The sequence below is a fragment of the Physeter macrocephalus genome, chromosome 5, assembly GCF_002837175.3.
Source record: "Physeter macrocephalus isolate SW-GA chromosome 5, ASM283717v5, whole genome shotgun sequence".
NCBI classification, from domain to species: domain Eukaryota; kingdom Metazoa; phylum Chordata; class Mammalia; order Artiodactyla; family Physeteridae; genus Physeter; species Physeter macrocephalus.
The window spans coordinates 60667338-60682201 of NC_041218.1; the positions used below are offsets into that span (position 1 = coordinate 60667338).

Below are 14864 nucleotides of genomic sequence, written 5' to 3' on the forward strand. Positions count from 1 at the left end.
ATCAATTTACATTCCCACCAACAGTGCAAGAGGGTTCCCTTTTCTCCACACCCTCTCCAGCATTTGTTTGTAGATTTTTTGATGATGCCCATTCTAACCGGTGTGAGGTGATACCTCATTGTAGTTTTGATTTGCATTTCTCTAATGATTAGTGATGTTGAGCATTCTTTCATGTGTTTGTTGGCAATTTGTATATCTTCTTTGGGGAACTGTCTATTTAGGTCTTCTGCATCCAGGGCTGTCTTGATTTAACTTTGCTGTGCAGAACATCTGGCCCCTTTATAGGGATGGTAGGCAGGGACTCGGAGTCACAGCTAAAGTTAGTCATGTCTGAAGATTTGCTTGTTATCAGTTATTTTAAAGATCAGCCCCACAGGTTACCTGAGAGTCGTTTATTTTTAGTTTATTTTTAGACATGTTCATTTATCATCTTGGCAACTCAGAGAAAACAGCTTCAAGTGCAATGGATGGCTCTGTTCTAAAGCAATGATATTTTTATATCACTTTTAAGGAGAAAACCCAACTAGCAGCATGATGATTTATCCTCAAGGCATTTTGGGTTCTAGATTGCTGAGTTTTTGGCTGAGATAAACAATGGAGGGTGTCAATTATAAATTGAATGGATTTTGCTAAATAATCCTTTTAGAGTCAAAAAACAGAGATTAAAAATGTAAGCCAGGCAGGAGAACACTATATCAATGGGTATATGATGTAGTGATTTAGGAAAAGATGGTACAATGGATGAGGCAATGTTAGGATTGTGGGTTTGATGCACATGTGTCCTAATGGATGAAAAAAATCAATTCCCACCCCCACGCCCATGGAAATAAAGATTTGTTGCAGAATAAGGAAGAACTTTTCTGAGTTGGATCATTGAAAACCTTAGTGCACTCACCCAACGTACTGATGATTAGAAAAATCCCAACAGTGAAATTGTGGAAAATTTCACACTTCTGCCTAATGGTAATTTAGCAATTCAAGGGATATTCCTGAGCACTTACTGCTGGGCACTAGAAGTACAGAGATAAATTAGATGTGGCCCCTCCTTTAGAGGAGCTGTTGGTGTAACCGGAGGAGAGCATCGTATGAACAGAACAGAGGCACGCATAGGTGGAACATGTGGTTCATGTCTCAGCAAGCCAGCCTCAGGTGCTCTAGGGCCACCAGGGAGAGTGCTCGGCCCAGTCTTGAGACCGTAGGAGGTCTTTCTGGAGGGGATGTGATTGAGCCGAGAGAGAAAGATGAATAGGCATCATCATGTAATGAATGGTGAGAAGAGCATTTCTGGAATTTGCAAAGGTACAAAGGAAGGAAACAGCTTGGTACCTGCCAGTAAAATGTGAAATAGGGAGAGGAGGCCTCTGTGGATCGAGAGGTGGGCAATAAGAGCATCTTATGGGCCCGTGATGGGGAGCTGAGACACATTTTGCAACTAAAAGGGAGTCATGACATGTTTTAGGCAAGGGAGTGTACTCATCAGATTTGAATGACAGAAAGCTCATTCTGACTCCATGTGGAGGATGGGGAGGGTCATTGGGGAGCAAGGTTTGCACGGAGACAGGGTTGCAGTTGTCAGACGAGTGATGTGAAGCCTGGCATTGGGCTGTGTGGATTGGCATGGATAGGTGAGGGCAGGCTTGGAAATACTAGTTGTAAAATTGGGAGGACTGGTGAAAATTGGCTCGGCGGGTCGGGGGGGGTATGGTGAGTTCAAGGATTTCAGGGCTGATCGAGGGAAAAACAGGATCACGAGGTGGCAGCATCGTGGCACAACATGGGTGGCACTTGGATAGGACTGCATGAGAGGGGATTGTCCCTGATAGAAGGAGACCCTCCAGGGACAGCAGCATGGGGCCACCACCCACAAAGAGACGAGGGAATCGGAGGGAGGCCGTGTGTTCTGGTGGTGCTCTCGGCGCAAGGGGGGAGCCTGTGGATCAGAGAGCGCTGAAGGGCAGCTAAAGGTCTCTCGTAGCCACAGCATTGTCCTATCTATGACTGGCAGAGAGTGGGTGCAATTTTGCAGGGTATGCAAAGCAGAAGATCTCTAAGTGGCTAAAAATGTGCTTATTTGAGCTATACTTAAAGAGATTGGATGTGTAAGAATTTGTGTTTGATGCTGGTGGGTGCTCAAATCTAGTGGTCCTAGCCTGATAAGAAGTAAACAACATAGGGGCCAGTACACGGGCCATCTTTAACCAATTTATATAGCAGCAAGTGTTTATTGAAAGTCTACTGTGAGCTCAGTTTCAGGCTGAGGAGCCACTGTGCAAGTGCCGAAGGAAGCTCACATCAGGTCTGTGGAGAAGCTGCCACTTTGCACGTGCTCCCTGAGTGCTCGTTTTTATTTGCTTTGAAGTGCTTTCGAACCCCTAGGAGCACAGATACATAACCTCATATAAAGTGTAGTAGTGGTGGTAGCCTTCTTTGTTTGGCTTCTTTACTGGCACCTGGCCTAGGCAGGTGATACATCTTTCCCATCTATTTGAACCTGAGGTTAGGTGTTTTACAGGATCCTTTGTGTAAGGCCTCACTTCTTTCTTCACTCTAGTTTTCCTTGTGATGTTTTCCAGAAGACTCCCATCTCCTTTCTTCTGATTCTATTTTCCAGTCCCTTTTCTGCCCTGATTCTTTGGGACCCAGTGCCAAAATATTGCTCTTCCAGTGTCCTAACTGTTCCATCTTTAGTTTTGTATTCTTTCAAGGATGGTCCTTGAAATGCTCACTCTTGATATCATCTGAGTGTTTCCCAAGGGAAGATGCTCTAAGAAATGAATGAATGAATCTCTTAATTGAGGAACAATTCCTTTTCCAAAGAGAAGCACGTTGAGTCTTTAAATGGATGGAATGCACTGTAGCGGTCAGAAATGACTCAAAATTTTCCAGAACTTTTGGCAAAGCTGACAATGGGTTTTGAGTCCTTTAAAATTTAAGAGCTCTCGTCTCTATTCTGTTAACTAGATGAGAGGGCAGATACCCTATGGGTTGATTTTTCTCTCTAGCATAATGGGCCTCTGTGCTGAGTGCTGGAGAGGCTCTCCTGTTTAATGCGCTGCAATTACCAGTGCTCAAGTTACAGCTGAGGCAGTACAATTTGGGTAGCTCGGAATCTTGAAGTGATGAAAGTAGGGCTAGAGACACTATGCAGGCACAATCTTACATATAGCTCACAAACCCAAGAAGAGAGATACTAACAGCTTACTGTGGAAATATTGCCTGATTTCCTAGTCAAGAACCAACCCAATATGAATAAAATTAAGCGGAGCCTCGAAAACTCAACAAATATTTAACTGTATGTATATACTAAGATTTTTTTCCCTCCAAACCTGTTCTCTGTTAACATAAATAGATCCTTCCTATGTAGATGAAACTCTTGCGGTGCTTGGGACTACCCAGTATTGGCTTGGAGGTGTGGCTGGGAATTTCAGAGGCAAAGTCTTTTCTCCTGTCAGCTCTCCCATGCAATTTACATTTGCTGCCACCAGGTGGTGATAGAGAGTGATTGCAAGTATATTGATCAGGATCCACCGTAGGTGCCTTTTGTTTAAGAAGAGCTTTCTTGTGACTAAAGGGAGTGAAATCTTGAATAAGTAAACCCTGAAAGGGAAGCATTGTTTAATGAAAAATATTCAAGAAATAAAGAGATTTGGTGTTTCCAGTTCTGACTCGTCCACTTAATAGTTGTACACTTTAGATAAATGCAGCTCAGTTTCCCTGTTTATGGGTAAAATACTGGTACTGGATTATGTAATCTTTAAACTTTCTTATCTTGAAACAAACGTGTAATTGTAATTGTGAAAGCAGCAAAATTAAAAGAATAAAAGCTTCTCATGTAACAGAGAAGCCTTCACTTTATTAACAACCATCTTAGTTCACTCACTTCGCAAGGCGAAGAAGACCCATTAATTGTGTGTGTGTGTGTGTGTGTGTGTGTGTGTGTGTTATGGGGGGAGGAAAATGGGGAGTGAGAGAAGGCTTCTTTGTCTTCCTTACCTATTACCTGGTGTAGGCAAGTGAGGAATAAGAAATCCTTCACACAAAGTTCTATGGAACCTTTTCTTCAAGGCCTCATCTCCCTAAATCCAGTCTTTCTAATGATGTATCCAGACGTCTTAGATCTTCCTGGTATTTTAAAATCATTATAAATATATTTCTAAATCATTGTAGTTTCTTGACTCTAATCTGAATTTTCTCTGCTCAGTGATTTTATTCCTGTTATCTTTTACTTTTTCTTTTCTGCAAAAGAAAGAGCTCTAACCCCCTCTGTTTAGGTTGCCAATATAAACTCTTAGCAAAATTTTGTTAAGTAAATGTCTCTATAGACTTTAGAATCAACTCCATCTTATCAGAAGTAGATTAAGACAAAGTGTGGTTTGAGGATCCCTGTGAATCCCAAGATGTGTTCGGGGTCTGTAAGGTCAAAGCTATTTTCATAATAATGCTAAAATGTTTTTTGTCTTTTTCACTGTATTGACATTTGCAAGGATTGTGTGAAAGTGATGGTAGGTCAAACTGCTAGTACCTTAGCATGAACTGAGACAGGGCACCAAACTCCTAGTAGTGGTGTTGTACCTCACTGCCACACACTAGCAGCTAAAAAGACAAATAGTTTCACTTAAGAGTATCCTTCATGAAGCAGAAAAAAAATACTAGTTACATTAAATCTCTAACCTTGAGCACACGTCTTTTCTGTGTGACAAATGGGGGCACATAAGGCACTTCTGCTGCTTACCTAAGTCCAGTGGTTGTCTAGAGAAAAGCATTTGTGCAGTGTTTGAGTTGCGAGCTAAATTAGCTGCCTTTTTTTCAAGAAACACTATTTTTTACTTGAAAGTACAATTCATAGACAAACCACGGTTATTTAGGCTTGGTTATTTGGCAGAAATTTTCTCCAAAATCAATGATGTGAGCTTGCCACTTCAAGAACACAATTGACAATATTTGTTGCTAATGATAAAATGTGAGCTTCAAGCAAAAATTAGAGTTTTGGGAAACTTATATCTGCCACCATGAGTTGTACAGCTTTACCATACCTAAAGACCCTTCTGAAGAGTTTGGTAAGGATAGTACCAAATGTGATTTTTGGATGTTGTACAATGGAATGTGTCAATATTTGAGAAGTCTGCATAATTTTCTAAATAACCAATGCATAATGTTATAAAATCATACATGAATAAAAGATTCATTCAAAGTTTAAAACAGACCAATGGATTTTAATGTAACAAAGCACAAAAAAGTTCATTGACTGGTGTGGCTTCATGTTCAGATTGCAACTGAACTTTTCGGAAACTGCCACTTGTTGATTTTTGGTGTGATATCAAAGAATATCCACAATTACTTTGAGAGGCTATTCAAATACTCATTGTTTTTCAGAATACACATTCATGTGAGACCAGATTTTCTTTACAACTAAAATAGCACATCACAACAGATTGAATGCACAAACACCTGTAAGAATCCAGTTGACTTCTTTTAAGCTAGATATTAAAAAGAGAAGTGAAAATATAAAAGAAATACCCTCTTCTTAGGATTTTTTTTTTGTCTTGGAAAGTGTGCCTATTTTTACATAAAAGTTTTATGTTAAGTAAAAGGTTAGTGTTGTTATTATAGAATTATTAGGTATTTAAAGTTTTATCAGTTTTAATGTTTAACATGGTTGATGTTAATAGATGTAATCCACATAAACAAAAGCTCTTTGAGGTCACTAATAATTTTTAAGAGTCTCAAGGGATGCTGAGACCAAACGTTTGAGAACTCATCTACAATATGAGTAGACGAGGCCTGGGCACCCCCCATGAGATGGATTTTATCAAAATGTTTGTTTTCCCAGTATACTGATGGCTGTACAAATTTAGCATATAACCCTCCCACATCTTTCACCAGCCAACTCCCTCTGAGATTTCTCTCACCCTCTTTTTATTGACAGTGTGATATAGCTGTAAAAATGGTTGTGGTCCCATTCATCCCTTGGACTCCCATCCAAGTGGAAGGAGGCAGCTATATTGTATAAGAAGCCAGGCAGGTGGAAGGAGGTTGTGAAAGATCAAATTTCTTACATGTACCTAGTGGCAGATGAAAAGTTCAATAGCTGATAGTGAAGAGCTGACAGGAACAACTGTTTTTAGGCAGGAAAAGAGAACTTGTTTCTAGGTAGTTTTTTCAGTGCGTCTGGAAACAGCTGGGCAATGACTTAAACCTCCTAGGATTCTGACTTTAAGCTTAAAAATACATTTGCATATGCCAGCATTAGAAATGGAATCTCAAACTGCTGCCAACTTAGACAACTGAAAGGAAATAGAGATCTAGACGGTTGAAAAGCTAAGCCTCAGGAGGTTCTGTTGCTTGGCAGCTGTGTAAACAGAGCTAAACCCTTTGCTTCTCCTCTGTTAGACGCTTGGTTCTAAACAGGATCAAACCATCCCATGACCATATGTGCAAAAATGGAAATGAAGGCGATGGGTCTCATTGTTGGGTTCAAGAAAAATCGAGCATTTTCCTTTCTTTATGGATGTGTGTGGAGTAAGAAATGTGAAGGAGATGCAGGGTGAATTGAGAAGAAAAGGGCAGGTGTGAGATGACTTTTGTTTTTACTTTCCTGAGTGTCCACGTTGTTCTCTCATGTTTTCCTCCTTCCTTCCTCTCTACGTTCTTTCGTCTTTGAGACTTAGGACCGTGAGACATTTTTATGATGGAACAGCAGGAGTGACCCTCCCTGTAACTAACTTCTTAACTAGAGAAGAAACCATTTCTCCATGTGCCTCTCCATCCTCTGGGGGAAGTGGGTTAGATAGGGGAGGATGCCTGCCTGGGACAGCTTGATATGTAATCCCTATGTTCAACAGAAAAATGGAGAAGAATTTTACTACTATTAAATGACTACATTTAATTGTTTAAAAATATTTTTTTCTTCGAGTCACATCTCTTTAACCATGTGCATTCCATTGCGCGTCCAGAGCCTGTGCTCCGCAACGGGAGAGGCCACACAGTGAGAGACCCGCGTGCCGCAAAAAAAAAAAAAAAAAAAAAAAAAAAAAGAAGGAAAAAAAAGAAAGAAACCTTTAGATTGAGAAGCATGCTGTACCTTTAATGTATTTCTCACTGTAACTTTTTAATATTTAATTTATTTTTATTAAGGTATGATTGACATAAAACATTATATTAGTTTCAGGTGTACAACATAATGATTTGATATTTGTACATATTGTGAAATGATCACAATAAGTCTAGTTTAACATCTGTCACCATACATAGTTATATAATTTTTTTTCTTGGGTTGAGAACTTTTAAGATATACTCTCTTAACAACTTTCAAATATGCAGTACAGTGTTATTAACTATAGTCACACTGCTGTATGTTACATCCCCATGATTTATTTGTTTTCTCCCTGGAAGTTTGTACCTTCACCCATTTCACTCATTCCCTCACCCCCAGCTCTGAGAACCATCAATATGTTCTCTGTGTCTATGAGCTTGATTTGTTTTGTTTGTTTGTTATTAAAGTTTTTTTTAGGTTTAGATCCTTTGCAGTGAATTTCGAGTGATGGTTTTGGATATTGAATTAGGGTGGAGTTGGGGGAAAGAGTTTGCCGGGTAAAAAATAGTAATACTAATAATAATAGTAGAAAAAGAGGAGGTGGAGGAAGGGGAAGAGGGGCAGAAAGAGAAGAAGGAAGAGGACAGACAACTTTTCTTAGGTGTTTAATATTTGCCAGGCACAGTATTAAGCTCTTGACTTATATTGATTCATTTACTTGGATGATAACGATGGCAGTTTACTGAGCTCAAAGATGGGCTGAAACAAAAGATGTGAGAACTGAAACACTCGGGAGGATGGATGGAGATGAGTCATAGTGAAACAAGGGGATATAAGGTGAACCAGGGGAAAAGAGGGAACTCAGAAGTAGGGAGTTTAAATTTGAAAAAAGTTACAGTTGGGAATTAGGGTATGGAGTCCAGAGTAAATGGAGTAGCTGTTGAGATTTCTGTTGTCAGGTAGGGGTAATTTGGAGGATGAGAAAAGAGAAAAAAAGAGGTGACATTGGATTATACTCAGTGATAGCTGGAGAACTTGCAGGAGAGCAAGAGCTGAGATGCAGACGTGGGAGGGAATAGGATAATGAATCGGGCAGGTGCAGGTAGGTTGTGAGAGAATGTGGGCAAAAGAAGTGTCACCCTGGAAAGCAAATTCAGAACATAGGATTCTGCTAGGAGGAGAGCTGGACAGGCACCATAAACAGTGCATCAACTGACCCCGGCATGGATGGAGCTGGGGCGAGACAGCTGTAAGTCTTCCTAAGCCAGGGTAGAGTTGAGCTGTCGTTGGCTGGGGGTGGGAGAGTAGGTGGATGATCAGACAGGGAGGCGATATACACCTAGAGGTGGGTTTGATGTATCTACTTGACCCCTTGCCATTTGTAAATGAAAGAGACCTGCTTTTTGTGTGTATGCAGCAAGTGAGCAATAATTAGCAGCAGGTAGCTTTGACTCTTATTTCCTTGAACTGGGAACACCAAAATTGCCTTTGCAATGACCTACATTAGCCCCAGGAAGCTCTATAACTCGTGTCCTCCATTCTTTGTTCCTCGATTTGCTTTGTTTAATGTGCAGGGAGATTTAGTGGGTCAGACTGGCAAGCCCCGTCCCCCGGGAAAGCCTAGGGAGTTCAGTGCTGACACTGCATTTAGTGCCACTATTTAAGCCATTTCACTGTGTGTAAAGGCCCATTCATTTACTCTAATGTATACTTTCCAAACCCTTTACAAGGTGTTCTCTTGAGATTTCTTATTCTCCCAGGTGTTGATGCAAAGTGTCTAGTTTGGAATAGATCCAAAAATCCAAAAATAAGTGGAAGGTACTCTCTATAGCGGTCTTTTAACGTTGTGCTTCTACTGCCTTTAAAAAGTGAAGTGTTATTTGAAACGTCACTATGTAACATAATTTTTTTAAAGTTCCCTTGGTGTTATCGTGGTTTATTTTAAAAATATTGGCTCTATGGCTGGTAACACCAACTTAAATGACCAACATTGTCAGACAGATTTATCAGTTTTAAGAAGACCTTTGCCCTTTGCAGAAATGTACTGAGAATACACCTTACTTCCCACTGTTGAATGAAGTCCTTCTCAAGAAAATCACAACAAATACAGGATGTTCTATTACATGGTTTGCTCTTTAACAACCATAATATGTAACTGAAGTCATGCCAGATACTTTTGTTGGACTGGGAAAGGGAGATAAAAGTTAGGGAATGTGGAGGAGAGGGAAACTTCTTAGAGAATTCTAAAGTTTTTCTAAGAAGTTTCCACTGGCTGCTTTCAACATAGGGTGACACAACTATTGCTTTAACAGTAATTTTTCTGATCAGACATTTCGTTTTTGACAGAGAATAATATCGAAAACGTAGATCAGATAGGCCCCCATTGGGGAAGAATATATGTAACTTCTCAGATGCCTTCTGGAATTAGGTTCTAGTTTTCTCCTGTCAGGTTTTTTGGTGTTGAAAATTACTGGCTAACAGTGTTTTAGTGGTAAACGTTACTTTTATCAGTTCTATGGCTTCTCTTGGGGAAAAAATCAGATCTAACTGCTTGGTTCCATGTTCTTCCATGTCAACCATCAAATTGGAACCGGATAGAGCTGCTTCCTACAGGCAGGATGTTTCCTCTCTGGCTGGCCTCCGTCACTGCTTTGTTTCCTCAGTTATCTACTTGGCACCTGTAGGACAATGAATTTGTGACTCAGGTTTAAATAGGCCTTGGCAGGAGACTTCACGCTCCATTCCACAGCCCCAGTCCCCATCCAGCTTCTCGTCCCACCTGCAATGTTGTATCTCTGCATTCTTTCTGCTCAGAAGTCCTATTGACACTTAAATTATGACACACTGAAAGTTTTTTCATCACTTCCTTATTTGCCTTCTCTTCCCAGTTTCACTGACATCCTCTTGACAGTCTCAAAGTTGAATTGTTACTGAATGTTTCTCATTTACTTCCACATCTAAAGGCTACCAAGAGTCACGGCTTCCTTCTTGGCTGGGCTCTCTTCAGTCCACATTCCCAGCACATTCTGTCTCTACGTTCACCTACCATGCCGGTGCAGGTGCAATCGACCCAGATAGATGTTGGCACCAGCCTCCCCGCAGCTTGCATATTTCTAGTTTCTGCTCCTATCTGTTTCCCAGGCAGGGACAAGAATAGGCTTAAGCAAATTTGTATTCTGTGTTTGTTTTGTCACTTTCTCTTTCAAAGAGCTGCTGATTTCCCAACCCTCTTGACACCCAATGGAACTCACTTTTCCGTATTTTCAGGTCTTTGCCACTTGCCTCCACAGGTCCATTCTTACCAACTAAAGTTTGTATTTCTTGACTTGGATTCATCTGTGTCTCTTGTACACAGCCTGCTGGTTCTCTCTTCCGCAGGCCTTTGTGTGTCTCTATCTCCCTTTCCTGTGCTAGTTCCTGACCTCCTTCCATATCCAGTTCAAATTCCACTTCTTCCTTAAAGCTCACCCTCGCCCACTCCCCCAGATCTTGATTATTCTCTTGTTCTGCATCCCCTCTGATCTTGAACATTGGCGATCAGTGGAGTGTAGCAGTGCAGAGCACGGACATGCTTGAATTGAAGTCCTTCCATGTATGGACTACGCAGTCTTTGGTCTTGCTGAGTCTCCTTTATCTGAATTGTGAAAAAGGCATTCACAATAATATTGGTCTCCTTGGATTGTTGTGATTAAATGTGATAATAAATGTAAAGTATCTGGCACTCAGTAATCAGTAAGCCGATCTCTCAAGGAGCATTTCCAGCCACACCACATGCTCACAAAGTTGAGTTATGTACTCCTTGAAGGAAAGAATCTGTCTCTGCTCATCTTTGTACTCGATACCTTAGAGAATGCCTAGCACAGATTAAATATTCAACACATATTTGTTGAAAAATGCAGAGCATGATCATGAATAGCAGAGATTGATTATCATGATGATTATTGCTATTATTTCACAAATCTTTACCATCACATTATGAGCAAGAATGTGTATGGTAGGACAGTAGGAACACAGTACACTTCCCAACTGTGTGTATTCATCTGAAAGTGTCTTAGGGTGACTGCAGGTTCTTGATTACCTTGTAAAGACAGTGACCGTAAGTTTGAGGATTTTTCATTGCTTTGTATGCTTTTTTTTGCCTTCCCTCGTTTTGTCATCTACTCAGGGACACATTATATATTCATCATAGTTGCATACAAGTAATATGCAAATGAATACTCGTGACATTTATGGTTAGTTTTTTTTTTTTTTACTTTATTTTAGGAATTTGGGTCAGAGAGGAGTTCTTCATGTCTCAGTGTCTCCATTTTCTTAGTTTCCAGTTGGGAGCAGAAAAGAGACAAATATAATCATTGTAATTGGTGAGAATCTTCTCCAAACTCATTTTATTTGAAATTTCTGGCACCATCACCACTAGGATCATCATCACCATTAACATTAAAAATCTTGTTCGGGGCTTCCCTGGTGGCGCAGTGGTTGAGAGTCCACCTGCCGATGCAGGGGGCACGGGTGTGTGCCCTGGTCTGGGAAGATCCCACATGCCACAGAGCGGCTGGGCCCGTGAGCCATGGCCGCTGAGCCTGCGCGTCCGGAGCCTGTGCTCTGCGACGGGAGAGGCCACAACAGTGAGAGGCCCGCGTAACGCAAAAAAAAAAAATCTTGTTCAGATAAATTGTCCCAAGAACTTGCCATGGTGTTGTCTCCTCATTCATGTGTTCACAAATATCTTTTGCTTTGAAAAGGGAAAGTGCCAGGATAAGCAATATTGCGTTCAGTATGCAAATGAAAGTTTTATAGAAATAGGTTTGTACTGGAGATGAAATTAATTTTGACAGTTCAGGAGGAGTTTTACAGGAAAAGAAGATTAACATGTTAGGTCTTCAGTGGCTGTCTTCCCTGATGCATATAATATTAGGCAAAATGAAATCTCCATGTGCCCAGTCTCAGTGGAGGAATGTTTGTTGAGCCCATAGAAATTTGAGCAGGGCATGTGTCTAAGAGTTTATGACAGCCTATTTTCTTTTCTCAGTGTGGGGATGAATTGGTCCACTGTCGTCTAAATTGGAAGTCATGGTGATGGTTCTTTTTTGATTCTCTTATTAACTTTTTGTTTACTTGTTAAGAAACTTGTACAGAAAATGTGTTACTTATTCTGAAGTAAGTTGCTATTATTCTTCAGACCAGAATAGACTATAACATTGTATTTTTTCAAATATTTATGTGTACATGAAAAGGGAAGATTTTATATAGAGGGAGACCAGATCTAACTTATTTGATTCATCAGCAGAGGCTAAGGTATACAATCTGTTATTGCCAGAAAGTTCTATTTTCAAGCTTGATTTCCTTTTGAATGATTTTTGTGATGATAATAGAAGTTGTTTGTGTATATTCACTTTTTTTCTTCTTTTGTTCCAAGGAAACCAACATGTCTGACAAAAGTGACTTAAAAGCTGAGCTAGAGCGCAAAAAACAGCGCTTAGCACAGATAAGAGAAGAGAAGAAACGGAAGGAAGAGGAGAGGAAAAAGAAAGAGGTAAGTACTGGGTGCTGGGGTGTTGGGGGGTAGGGAGAAAGGAGAATCACTTGATTCCAAGAGGCTGGTCAAATGGATAAAGAGGACCCTGTAAAAGAATGCTTTTACAATACCTGCATAACATGAGTGATGTCTACATACTCAGAGTAGTAAAGTCATTGACATCTGCCATGTAGTGGCCAGGTACCACATAAATGGTAGATAGCATTTGGTCCAGAGGTCCCAAACCCCTGGTTTACCCCAGACTTGAATAGAACCCTGAAAGTGGTCTGTGATACCGCTCTTGTTAGAAATTCCTTAACCTTTCTGTGTCTCAGTTCCCTATGCTTAACATAGGAATAGCAGTGTGTTTATTTTGTCTGATCATGAGGATTAAAAAAGTTAATCTTATAAAGCACTTAGCAATACCTAGGATATAGTTACTACTTAATAAGTGTTAATGTCAAGGGAAGGTTTTAAAAAAACTACTGGCCAGAACATTTTAGGAGAAAAATAGACAATGATGCCAGTGGATTACCATGATTTCTTTTCTTTTTTTTTTTGAAAAGTATTTTCCATCAATTTATTTATTTTTATTAAAAAAATTTTTTTTATTGGAGTATAGTTGTTTTACAATGTTGTGTTAGTTTCTATTGTACAGCAAAGTGGAGTTCCCTGTGCTATACAGCAGGTTATTAGTTATCTGTTTTATATATATTAGTGTATATATGTCAATCCCAGTCTCCCAGTTCATCCCACTACCATGATTTCTTAAATGTATATTTTTTTCAAGGTAAATAAGAATCCTAGGTCTGGTAAAGGGAAAGCTGCATTTTTCTCCTTTGGTAAGGGGGTGGATGGTATAGTAGACCCTGCTATGTGAAATGTTAAATCTAGAAGAGATTTTAGAGCCCTTCCATTAAGGCCCTTCTTTATGCCAACAAAGCAGCAGAAACCCAGAGGTGAAATGTAGCTTTTCTGCCTGCTAGACCCGAATCCAGGACCCTTGATTCCCAATTCAATGCCTTGCTGCCATATCATGTTTTTTTCTACTATCAGAATCCAACAAATAGCTTATTTTTAATTCTCCAGTTTGTTGTGGTGGTGTAGAAATAGCCCACATCTTGTACAAAAACCAGATGCCACAGATATTTTTGAGTAGTTTTCTAAGAAGGAAACTACATACAGAGTGATATGCTTGTGTGTATACAAACCAGAGCTGCTTCCCTACTCAGAGTTTTTCTTTAAGCGAAAAGAAGAATGGGTTTTGATGCCTTACAAGCTAAGTGCTATTTCACACTATAAGGCTGGGAGAACAAGGTAAAAGGTTTCTAACAATTATTTTCCAACAAAGTAAAACATAATTGCAGTTGTTCTCTAGCCTTCTGGTATCTTGCTTCTCTTGGTACCATTACACTTTGATTGATGTCATAGTTTATTTGTCCTTGACAGTGAGCGTAATGTTTTTCCTTCACAGATCTTTGCTGTTACATATGCAGTCTTGAGTGAAGTAGAGGTGAGAATTGACAAGGAATGGCTATTCATTTCCATGCAAAGCCAAAAAAAGCATTAAGTTATTATGTTCCCTTTCCTTCAGATGTCAACACTTACTGTAGTTTTAAAGCACCTGTTATCCTTTACTAATAACCGGTTTCCTTTTAAACTGACATTCTAATATCCAACTTGAATTCCATAGAATTACCACAAAATACGAAGTGATATGGGAAATCTGGTTCCAAATTATGCTGTCTGCTTCATCCTCGTCATTTTACACATTTTGGGGGGAAATTACAGGCAAACAAGACTGGTAGAAACAGGCCACCCTTTTTGTTCCTATACCACGCAGCTTTGATGGGGGTTTAGCTTGTTACGCAACAGACAGAGCCCTGGCAGACTGGGGACGGCAGGTGGTGGAGGGTGTGGAACACCTGGACTCTGGGCCTTCCTGGGCCTCTACCTAGTTCTGGAATTAAAGTTTTACATAGTCTTAGTTTCCTCATTTCTAAATTGACAGGGTGGTTGAAGCCTGACTCTGCTCTTTGGAGTCCCATGGCAAATGTAGAATCCCAGCCTCCCTTCCTGAGTCTCTGATTTGAAATATCTAAATAGGACCAGATTTTGGGATCCACTGAACTGCATCATCCTGAAGGTGTGTCCTGGCTTTCAGTCCTGTCCCTCTACAGCCCATCTCCCCCACAAAAGATCTTTTCTTGGGTCAGACTGTGATGACTTGGTTTGTTCTGAGAAGCCAGTGTTGTAAGGCAGAGGCAGCAGAACTCAGTGGTTATACAGAGGCTTTCAAGTTGAATGTGACTAGGA

General features: G+C 40.2%; 1 protein-coding gene across 17 annotated transcripts in view; it reads left to right on the top strand.

Moving 5' to 3' along the window:
• Positions 1–14864, top strand: part of DYNC1I1 (dynein cytoplasmic 1 intermediate chain 1) — a 495519-nt gene that overhangs the window by 173913 nt on the left and 306742 nt on the right. For 12 of the 17 annotated variants that reach the window (XR_008617419.1, XM_055085000.1, XM_055084998.1 and 9 more), the window contains 2 exons: positions 12450–12566; positions 14023–14061. Coding sequence is in view for 16 of the 17 variants with exons in the window: in XM_055085000.1 (XP_054940975.1) it covers positions 12459–12566; positions 14023–14061 (147 nt within the window). In the remaining variant the exon portion in view is untranslated. The remainder of the gene's footprint in view (positions 1–12449; positions 12567–14022; positions 14062–14864) is intronic. The other 5 variants (XM_055085003.1, XM_055085007.1, XM_055085006.1 and 2 more) reach the window with 1 other exon arrangement.